General features: G+C 43.6%; 1 protein-coding gene across 2 annotated transcripts; it reads left to right on the top strand.

Moving 5' to 3' along the window:
• The first annotated feature begins 1,421 nt into the window (after window positions 1-1,421).
• On the top strand, window positions 1,422-9,803 carry LOC120064245 (cyclin-T2-like). Of its 2 annotated transcripts, XM_039014679.1 has the most exons (10): window positions 1,445-1,647; window positions 2,297-2,378; window positions 2,466-2,594; window positions 2,916-2,976; window positions 4,959-5,021; window positions 5,658-5,703; window positions 7,780-7,943; window positions 8,125-8,195; window positions 8,360-9,503; window positions 9,610-9,803. In XM_039014679.1, the coding sequence occupies exons 1-10, from the start codon at window positions 1,490-1,492 to the stop codon at window positions 9,675-9,677; spliced, it is 1,986 nt and encodes a 661-aa protein (XP_038870607.1). In that variant the 5' UTR covers window positions 1,445-1,489; the 3' UTR covers window positions 9,678-9,803. The 2 variants fall into 2 exon arrangements, 1 of the variants encoding a protein (XP_038870607.1); XR_005478580.1 differs by lacking the exons at window positions 8,125-8,195; window positions 8,360-9,503; window positions 9,610-9,803 and having other exon boundaries at window positions 1,422-1,647; window positions 5,658-6,077; window positions 7,780-7,892.
• The last annotated feature ends 717 nt before the right edge of the window (window positions 9,804-10,520 follow it).

Below are 10,520 nucleotides of genomic sequence, written 5' to 3'. Positions count from 1 at the left end.
TCGTTTTGTACACCAGCTTCAAACAGCTGATAATGCAATATTTGTGGTTCTGGAAAATATTTTTTCTCAGCGGTTTAGATGGCACAATGATTCTCTACACTAGCTTGTTTTGTCACATAAACTGAAAACAGGCAAACTATAACTGTGTTCGAATACTCATACTAACCGCACTATTAGTGACGTGAAATAAGTATATAGTATGCTTTTTGGTCATAGTATGGATATTAGTAAGTATGCCAAGTTAGTATGCCAAAGGTTCCCGGATGACGTACTAAATTCGCCAAAATACGAAGTATTCATTCAGTGGACACTATTTCCGTGCTTTTAGGGCCCATAATGCAATTCTTCAGAAAATGGGAGTGGCTTCACAACGTTTTCAGATTTGAAGAAAATGGCGGAATATATGCAGGCGAAGTCCGATGAGAGCGGATACAAATTCCTTGCTTTAACTAATTATTACAAATGTTAACAAAATGTTGATTACTGTAATAAAGTAATGACTTTTCAAATAAGTTACGTTACGTTGGCTGACAATTTGTGTACGGTAACCTAATACATCGAACTTGCCAGGCAGTATATTAACTATCTGAAGTCTAACTACCCAATGTTTATTGACTTGATTATTCACATCATTCTTAGCTAAGTGGTATAGTCGTTGTGCGTTTCAATAGACTGTCAATTCTGGCTATCTACTCCGATTTCAGAGCGCTCTCGGCAGAATAACTGATGAATTTACAAACACCCAACACCTGTTGAATATGGCCGGTGGTGTCAAAGAGTAATGAAATTGTTGACAGCAGCACAGTTACAGTCACCTACGCTCTGGATAACATGAAAACAGTCTAGTCAGCTCTGCTAGGGCGAGTAAAATGGTCAGAGTGAGGTGTTCTCTCATTTGTGTCTGGAAGTAGCTAGCCAGTTAGCTTGGGTGCTTGACTGCTGTTGAACGATCAGATCAACTCTGTAAACACTCTGGATTTATGAACGCCCAGAGAACATTCTGGCACCCCAGATTGAATTTACAAACACACCCGAAATCGTAAAATCTTTAGCTAGTAATTTGTTATGCTAACAAGCTAGCATTAGGTTGCATAGCAACGTCTTCCGCTTCCGGTAGACAGGCAACGCTCTAATATGCTCAATTTAAACGATACCGTTTGTTTACAGTATACTAAAATGAACTAATGGTATGTAGTATATAGTCATTACGTATGTAGTATACAGTATGTTAGTATGGGTATTCGAACACAGCTTATTATAATTTTAGCTAGCAACCAGGAAATGGCGTAGCGATTTCTGTGCATTCTGTGAAGTTCACAATCCAGGGCGAATGGTGGCGATAAAGCACGAGTAGTTGGTTTGGCCGTGCCTAAAAAAATATATAAAAGAAGAAAAAAACAATATTGTGGTTTCCGGGACGTGCCGATCATGGTTTCAGCGTACTTGCGTCCATCCGGTTATCGGTGTCCTATGCGAATGCTGGAGAGCTATGGCGGCGTGCCGGGGATCCTCGTCGAAATGGTTTTTCACCCGGGAGCAGCTCGAAGCCACGCCGTCCCGCCGTACGGGAGTGGAGCCGGATAGAGAGCTTTCTTACCGACAGCAGGCGGCAAACCTCATTCAAGATATGGGCCAGCGACTCAACGTGTATCCTTTTATAAACAATCATCATCAGACATGTCGAAGGAAGGAGTATAGACATGGTGCTTTGTAGGCCCGTTTCCCAGGGTTCTGTGTCGTGTGTGGGAGTGGGGGGCACGCACCAGAGGCAGTTAGTATCCATAGTTAGTAATATCAGAACATTACAAATGTGCCAGTGGTCGCCTTAATGTATTCGGGGTTGTGTAGTAATGATACAGCCAAATTGACTAGTTAGTAAACATAATACGTCAGCAACATGAAGGCCATCTATCTGGCGCCAGCTAGCAAGCTGTTAGCCTGGCAGTAAGTTAGCTAGCTAACATTAGTTTACTAATCTTCCCTACTAGTTCCCCTAATTGAAATGTTAACTAGCTAACGTTGGTGTGTTTTTCGTTTTATTATGAATATCCACATAGCCAATTGACGGCTTCCCAGCATGTTAGCTAGCTAACGTTAGCAAACCAGCATTGAGTTTTCTGTCTAGTTAGCGCGAGCTAGTTCCACGGCCCATACAACGGCAATGCAAGAACGTGCATTATTGTTGGGCTTGTAATTTTCTTTTGCACTGTTACCCTGTTATCTACCCAACAACAAATCATGTATTTACTGAAATTACATTTGAACGTACTTCAATTCCTTAACCCGTTTTCTCCAGCTCACAACTTACTATAAATACAGCAATTGTTTACATGCATAGATTTTATATGTACCACTCTTTCACCAAATTCCACAGAAATGTAAGTATTTAGTCAGCCTGACTGTATTTTCCTTAAATATGCAACCTGTTTACATAATGTATTACAATTAATTATCTTCTGTTACAGATCATTTCTCCAACCACATTATTCCTAGCTGCAAAAGTTGAAGAGCAACCTCGGAAACTGGAGCATGTCATTAAGGTTTCACATGCTTGTCTAAACCCTCAAGAGGCCCCGCTTGATACGAAGAGTAATGTAAGTCTGGGTACTATGGGTATTGTAGGTTTTGCTATTCTCCCTGTTTTTGTCAATGGCATCAACACTTGCTTTTGTGTAGTTTGAGGTGTGTCAGAGGGTAAGCTGAGTCTGACCGAAGTATGACAGAAGCAATTTGCAGTCTTTGTCAGATGAATGTCTGTCCTGTCTCGGCATGTTCTTAGTGATGCTATTATTCCTAGTAGCAAGACTACATTTAAAACAACTGGCACTAAGAAATAACCCATACTGTTACTTTGGAATAGGGGTATCGATAGACACATTACACATGTCATGTAATGATTGTCTATTGAACTTCAGGCATACCTCCAGCAAGCTCAAGAGCTGGTGATACTTGAAACCATAGTGCTGCAGACTTTAGGTAAGTAATGACTGAGTGAGAGTATAGCGAGAATTTGATCTAGTATACAAAGTGTTATGTTTGAATATTCTGTTGGACCGTTGCTGCCAGGCATTGATGAATTGCCTCGTGTTCCATTTTTCAGTTATTTAAATGAGCTACAGTGCATTCGGAAAGTATCAGACCCCTTCAATTTCTCCACATTTTGTTACTTTACAGCATTTGATTTTTGATTTAAATTGCTTTTTTTCTCTCCTCAATCTACACACAATACCCCATAATGACAAAGCAAAAACAGTTTTTTTAAATGTTTTTTTTATTTGAGCAAATGTATAATATTTTTTCGAAATCACTTTTGCATAAGTTTTCAGACCCTTTACTCAGTACTTTGTTGAAGCACCTTTGACAGTGATTACAGCCTCGAGTCTTCTTGGGTATGACAACAAGCTTGGCACACCAGTATTTGGGGAGTTTCTCCCATTCCTCTCTCCAGATCCTCACAAGCTCTCAGGTTGGATGGGTGTGTCACTGCACAGCTATTTTCAGGTCTCTCCAGAGATGTTCAATCAGGTTCAAGTCCAGGCTCTGTCTGGGCCACTCAAGGACATTCAGAGATTTGTCCCGAAGCCACTCCTGCGTTATCTTGGCGGTGTGCTTAGGGTTGTTGTCCTGTTGGAAGGTGAACCTTCATGCCAGTCTGAGAACCTGCTCCAGAGCGCTCAGGACTTCATAAAGGATCTCTGTGCTTTGCTCCATTCATCTTTCCCTCAATCCTAACTTGTCTCCCAATAACTACCGCTGAAAAACATCCCCACAGCATGATGCTGCCATCATCATGCTTCACCGTAGGGATGGTGCCAGGTTTCCTCCAGACATGACACTTGGCATTCAGGCCAGTTCAATCTTTGTTTCATCAGACCAGAGAGCCTTGTTTCTCATGGTCTGAGTCTTTAGGTGCCTTTTGGCAAACTCCATGTGGGCTGTCATGCACCTTTTACTGAGTGGCTTCTGTCTGGCCACTACCGTAAAGGCCTGATTGGTGGAGTGTGGCAGAGATGGTTGTCCTGGAGGTTCTCCCATCTCCACAGAGGAATTGTGGGGCTCTATCAGAGTGACCATCGGGTTCTTGGTCACCTCACCAATGCCTTTCTCTCCCGATTGCTATGTTTGGCTAGGCGGCCAGTTCGAGGAAGAGTCTTGGTGGTTCCAAACTTCCATTTTAAGAATGATGGAGGCCACTGTGTTCTTGGGAACCTTCAATGCTGCAGAAATGTTTTGGTGCCCTTCCCCAGATCTGTGTCTTGACACAATCCTGTCTCGGATCTCTACGCACTATTCCTTCAACCTCATGGCTTGGTTTTTGCTCTGACATCCACTGTCAATTGTGGGACCTTATATAGACAGGGGTGTGCCTTTCCAAATCATGTCCAATCAATTGAATTTACCACAGGGGGACTCCAATCAAGTTGTGGAAACATTTCAAGGATCATCAATGGAAACATGAAGCACCTGAGCTCAATTTAGAGTTTCATAGGAAAGAGTCTGAAAACTTATGTAATATAGGTATTTCAGTTTTTTTATTAGTAATACATTTGCTAAAAAATTTAAAACCTGTTTTGCTTAGTCTACACACATGTCACGGTAACATTAAACAATCCTCAATGCCAATATTCTATTACTGCAGGTCAAAATTGTCTCTTCTGATGAATCTCAGATGTTGTCAAACAGCAGTCCCATCCATGTTCCAATTTGTGGTCTCCACAATTACGGAATACTCCAATTATGTTGCCACCATCTGCGGCCATTTTTGTTATACAACGTCAATATACTCACCCTTAATTAGATGTACAGAAAGAGGAACTGCCTTTCATAATCCACATGTAATCCTGACTGTGTTCTTGTGTTGAAGAATAGAGGGGAAGAACCATAGATGGAACATTACTTTGATGCATCGTTGACAAACTGTTACTGTTGAAACTCACCTGTCATGTATTTTGTTCCAGGATTTGAAATAACTATTGAACATCCACACACTGATGTTGTGAAATGTTCCCAGCTAGTGAGAGGTAGAGGCTTCCTTCTTTGCTCTTTCATGCGCTCTAGTCAGGTCATTACTAGAAGGGATCCAGGTTGTCAAATTAATATCAGATTTAACTTTTCGTAGCAGCTTACGATAACTTAAGCAGCAGGTTAGGAAAATGAACGTAGCGCGTTAGGAAAAGGGTTAGGTAAAAGCTGGATCGCTTCTAGCCATGACCCTCTAGTCGTGTGGGAGGATAAATGCTGACATGATTGTGTAACAAATTGTTGTTGACCTTTGAGTTTTCACTAAACATGACGTACATTAAATGTAGACACCGCGAAATGAGCAGCACTGCAGATATTGAGATGAGTGAGATGCAAGACTTCGCTCTCACAGCGTCACACAGTATCTGCGCATGCTCACGGGTTGCCTTCACGTTGTTAGAACGTGATAGCCACGGGACCAAAACAGTGGCGAAGTTGAGCCTCAAAATTTGTTGTTGCGAAAAAAGGTTAGGGATTTTTTTTTTGCCTTAAGGATCCTCATTTCGTTAACGTTTAAACGGTCATACCCCTAGCATCTGCATCATATCGCTGAGTCTACATTTGTCAACTTATAATTACTAACAGAGCACACTGGTCGGCAAAAACCTTAACCCTCTTTTCTCTTTCACTTACAGCAAGCAAGGATCTGGCACAGACTTCCTATTTCATGGCTACCAACAGGTTGTTATCCTGACACCCCCCCCCCCTTTTGTTGCACTGTGACTACTGCACACTATAGCTTCCTGTAAGCAGGGTACCCTTTCTGTGTCCAACGGCCCTCTATGCGCCGATGGCTTCTGGGACGCTAGCCCCCTCTCTTGCCCCCCCCCCGGGGTGGGGTGGTTGGTGATACCGGCCCCGGTCGCAGTGCGGTGTATTGTACAAGGGACCAGAGTTGGCACAGTGGGGTTGAATGCCCAATGTGAAGTGTAGTGGTGGGCTTGAACCTCACGGTTGCTCGGTTACAAAAGTGCATATGTCTAAAAAGACACTTTGGTAGCCTGAATAGCAGCTAAAGATTACACAGATGTAAACATAACGTAGAAGTCATCCTGGTAAGTACTGCGAACCCTCCTTTTTATTTTTTTTATTTTTTAAATCACAGTTAACATTTTCAGTCAGTTAAGCAAATTTTTCATGTAATGAGATATATATATATATATATGAATTATATAGAGAAAGAAAACAGAAATGGAAGCGCCAATTACAATTGTTGATGTTAACCCATTAAGAACCTACTCAAATGTCATGTTTTTGAATTTGAAGAGAAGAATACATGTTTTAATACACCATTTCATTGTATTGCAAAATCTGTCCATAAGTATTAGTCTGTTTTTTTGACTTTTTACTTACAAACAACCATACAGTTTATATTCTGCAAATTATGGCAGAACAAGGTCCTGAAGGGTTAGTTTTGCCATGACGTTGGGATTTAATATAGCCTTTTTGTTTCCCATAGCCAAAAACGCCCTCAAAACTAACTACAATGTCTGGACGCAGATCTTGATACATGTTTTTAAGTTAGGCCTGGTCATAATTAAGCTGCTGCTAACGCAATCCAGCAATCGTATGAAAATAATTATTTTTTTGTTTAAAAAAAATATGATCGAGCTAAAGACAACATTGTGTTCCAAAAACTGCCTGTTCTAAAGAATGCAGGCTGCATTTGACCCATTAGAACTGGAGAGGCTTATGGCAAACAGTAAACAGAGAATTAAGGAGCTTGCCGCTGTGCCGTAGACATCGTGGTAATTAGAGGATGAATTGCTTAATGCCTGAACTCTGTGACCAGCCACAGAAAGGCCTTGTTTGGGTCATAAATAGATTTCGCCATGGTTACTGACCGTACCCTGTAGACTAAACAGTGAGGGGAAAAGTGGAAACGGTACCCAAGCCTTAGAAATATAATTGACTTGAATGGGAATATATGTTTTAGTATTCTATGGTTTGGGTTCTATTAGGGTTACAGTCACCGTGGTGAATACTTCTTAGATTTGATGTTTTTCAGGATTGTGTGGACTAGTCTCAGGGAGCGCAGTGATACGGGAGATAGATTAAAATATTCTCCTTTTAATATGCATTATGTCCAGGCATTTAACTTATTGTGGCACAAGGTTACCATCCAGCTTTTACCATGGTATTTCAAATGGAAGACTATCTAGCTCTCTGGCCCTTTTTTAAATCGTTCAATGTTCAATATTGTAGCTTCATCTATTTCTACATAACTTGAGTTGTAAAGAACTTGAGTCAACGTGGATTACAATTGACTAGAAGCCATTTCCGTGTGTTTCTCACCACAACCAGTTAGTGTAAATGAATTTGAATTTACTGCAAGCTCATTTTCTTCATGACTATAAAATGTTGACCAAGTGTTATTTATTGGTGGTGGATTTCTTTAATGAATGGTGAAATTGGGTCACATTCCCACCAAAAAAACCTACTAGTCTTTATTTGAATTTGACGCAAATTTGAAGTTATTGCTATATCTGCAGCTCATATTGGTAAACACTAGGATGGTAGCCACAATGTGAAACTGACTCATGATCTATTCTGTATGTCAGTAATTGTTTGTTCTTTTGTTAAGTGTGCAACTGTGTCAACGATAACATTTATTTTGCAATGCTTCTTCTGTTCTCAATACTGTGTGTACTATGGTTTACCTCAGCCTAAAGCGCCTGTGACTTAACGTGTTTCCCCCCCTCTTCTCTTTCTTCTTCTCCATGTGACCTGTCGTTGCGCTCCGGCCTCCTTGTGTAGCCTCCACCTCACCACGTTCTGCTTGCAGCACAAACCCACAGTCATCGCCTGCGTCTGCATCCACCTGGCCTGTAAATGGTCCAACTGGGAGATCCCTGTCTCCACTGATGGGAAACACTGGTGGGAGTACGTGGACAACTCTGTCACGCTGGAGCTTCTTGATGGTGACTCTTAGATTATAGTTCATTAGTTCACTCTGGTAGGCGGAAAGACATGCAGAATGCTTAGTTACAATGTTTTAGTTTGGGAGAATAGTTTTGTTTTCGTCAATGAGAAATGTGTGGGTATATGTTATTATTGCCATTTTATATTAGGTGTTAAAACCAAGTGTGTCTTGTCCTTCAGAACTGACACACGACTTCCTTCAGATTCTGGAGAAGACGCCGAGCAGGTTGAAGAGGATACGGAACTGGAGGGTAACCAGAAGTTTTTCTCCAGTGAATCATCATTGACCTCTCACTCACTCTAGACATTTGTAGATTGTCCTTGCTGTCTGCTGTTTTTATTTCAGTGTACTTTCATTGTACAGTTTCATGCTCTTCACTACCACGTCATCATTCTCTCTTCTCCCCCATGCCAGGCCACACAAGCTGCGAAGAAGCCCAAGGGAGATGGCTCTCAGGCGAACGACCCCTACCCAGGACCCTCCCTGGTCCACGAACATTCCCTGGGAGACGGCATCCCTGGGGTCTCCAACTCAGCCTTCTCCAAAGCCGCCGCCTCGTTCCCTGTCCCACTGCCGGGTCATGCCAGTGGACCCCTCTCCCTGGACTCCATCGCCTCCATGCAGGGCAGCTCCTACACCTTCACCGCCCCCAGCGACTGGCCCCAGGACACAGGGGGTCGCTCGGAGGGAGGAGGCTATTCCCTCAAAACAGATACACTAGGCCTCCAGCAGGGGGCTTCACTGTCTCTGCAGCACGGCTCTCTGAACCCACACAGACCAGATAAGACCATGGAGTTCAACCCTATTAAACATGAACACAAGGCTGTAGTGGGGGGGGGGAAGCAACAGCAGCCCCCGCCTGCCCAGAAAATGTCCCTGGACAAGTACAGAGAGAAGCACGCTGCCGAGCTGGCGGTGCAGCAGAAACGCAAACAGACAGAGCAGCAGGCTATGGAGCCTGAGGGCAGGGATGCCTATATACCCTCTGTCCAGTCAGACCACAGGAAACACATGCAGCCCCACCCTAACCCAGGGAGCAGCAGCGGCACCACTGCATCTCCTCTTAAAATGAAGCTGGCCATTCCAGGCCAGGACAGGCTCCCCTCTGACAAACAGGACAAGGGGGGCTCACTCAAACTCCGCCTCCCAGTTCCTTCTCAGGGGGGCATTGCTAGCAAAGAGGAGCTGAAGATGAAAATCAAGGTGTCCTCTGAGCGCCACAGCTCTTCTGATGAGGGTGGGCCCAAGAGCAAACATTCCAGCCCGCTGGTGAGCAAGGAGAAGCATCGGGACCACTCTGCCCACCGCCACCACAAGCAGCACGGACACTCTCAGCTCCACCCAGCACAGCACAGCGGCAATGGCCGGGGGGGCCTCGAGTGGCCAGCAGGTGTCGGGCCGGCCCTCCTCCGGAGCCCCCTGGGGCTAGGGAGCGTTGAGGGGTTGGCGGGCCCGGCCCTTGCTTCTGTTTCCAGTTCCTCCCGCAAGAGGGCACACCCCAACGTTGCCGGCCACAACCACCACTCCAAAACGAGCAAAAGCTCCAAGGGCGGCGCAGGTAGTTCCTCTCATTGTTCCTCTGTTCAGCTGCAGTCACAGTGTGTGTCGTCTCACAGCTCTGGTTTTAACCTTCCCTTCCCCCTCCTCCCCCTGTCACATACCAGGTGGGCTACGGACATCTCAGCACCCTAGTGAAACTGGACAAGAAGCCAGTGGAGAGCCGCGGCCCTGAGGTCGCCGGCTGGGGTACTGCCAGCACCAAACAGACACTTTTGACATGCTCCCATTTCCTGTTAAGTGCCCAAGGAATAAACTCATGGACCCTTTATAGCAAGGCAATGGAAGGTAAAGCAAAAAATATAAAGCAAAGTGTAGGACAAAAATATAATTATTATGCTTCCCGATCATCTGATCTCTTGGCAGTGCTGGTATAGTCCTGCCTGTTTCTGTATGTGTAACTGCTGCTTAGTCCTCTCCATATTCTCTGGTTGGGTCTTGAAATGTAGACGTGAGAGTTAGGGGGTCATCCTAGTTTAAATGTTGAAAACAGGTATTATAAATACTGAAAAGGCATGAAAGATGCAATTTATTTTCTTTTAAATAATAATTAAAACAGCATTTCCACAACTAATCCATTCTGGTGAGAAAACAAGGCAGCGGTCCTCTTATGGCTGGAGGGGGGCTTCTCAGTCGGTAGTAGAGAAGGAAGGCCAGGCACGCCAAACATGGCAGCCATTGGAAGCTGGATTCTTTTTTGTTGAATGATTTTTTTTTATACTCAATACTGTATCGATGATCCGCATGTTTCTATCATCAAAGGGATAAAGCAGAATGCAGACTGCTGTTTACAGAAAGTGGAGATAAATGTACATACATTTTTGTATGTTTAAAAAGCTATACCATAAATACTCAGGTTTGGAACTGCTTGTAAGTATAACAAGATATATATATATTATATATGATGGCGAAAAAGACTATTGTAACTTGATGTAGGAGTCCTATTATTGGTGATTCTGACTGCAGCGTTCCACTGTTGTGCTTAGAGCCTGTACTACGCATGGCTGCCGGTAGAGTG

Source organism: Salvelinus namaycush, chromosome 19 (genome assembly GCF_016432855.1).
Source record: "Salvelinus namaycush isolate Seneca chromosome 19, SaNama_1.0, whole genome shotgun sequence".
Taxonomy (NCBI): Eukaryota; Metazoa; Chordata; class Actinopteri; order Salmoniformes; family Salmonidae; genus Salvelinus; species Salvelinus namaycush.
This window is presented reverse-complemented; position numbering and strand designations above follow the sequence as displayed.

What these genes read in the sequence shown, in the direction of transcription:
- LOC120064245 (XM_039014679.1), top strand. Translation starts at nt 1,490, where the DNA reads ATGGCGGCGTGCCGGGGATCCTCGTCGAAATGGTTTTTCACCCGGGAG. An exon ending in ATGGGCCAGCGACTCAACGT is followed by an intron (nt 1,648 to 2,296) that starts GTATCCTTTTAT and finishes CGTTTTCTCCAG; the next exon opens with CTCACAACTTACTATAAATA. An exon ending in CACGCTGGAGCTTCTTGATG is followed by an intron (nt 7,944 to 8,124) that starts GTGACTCTTAGA and finishes CTTGTCCTTCAG; the next exon opens with AACTGACACACGACTTCCTT.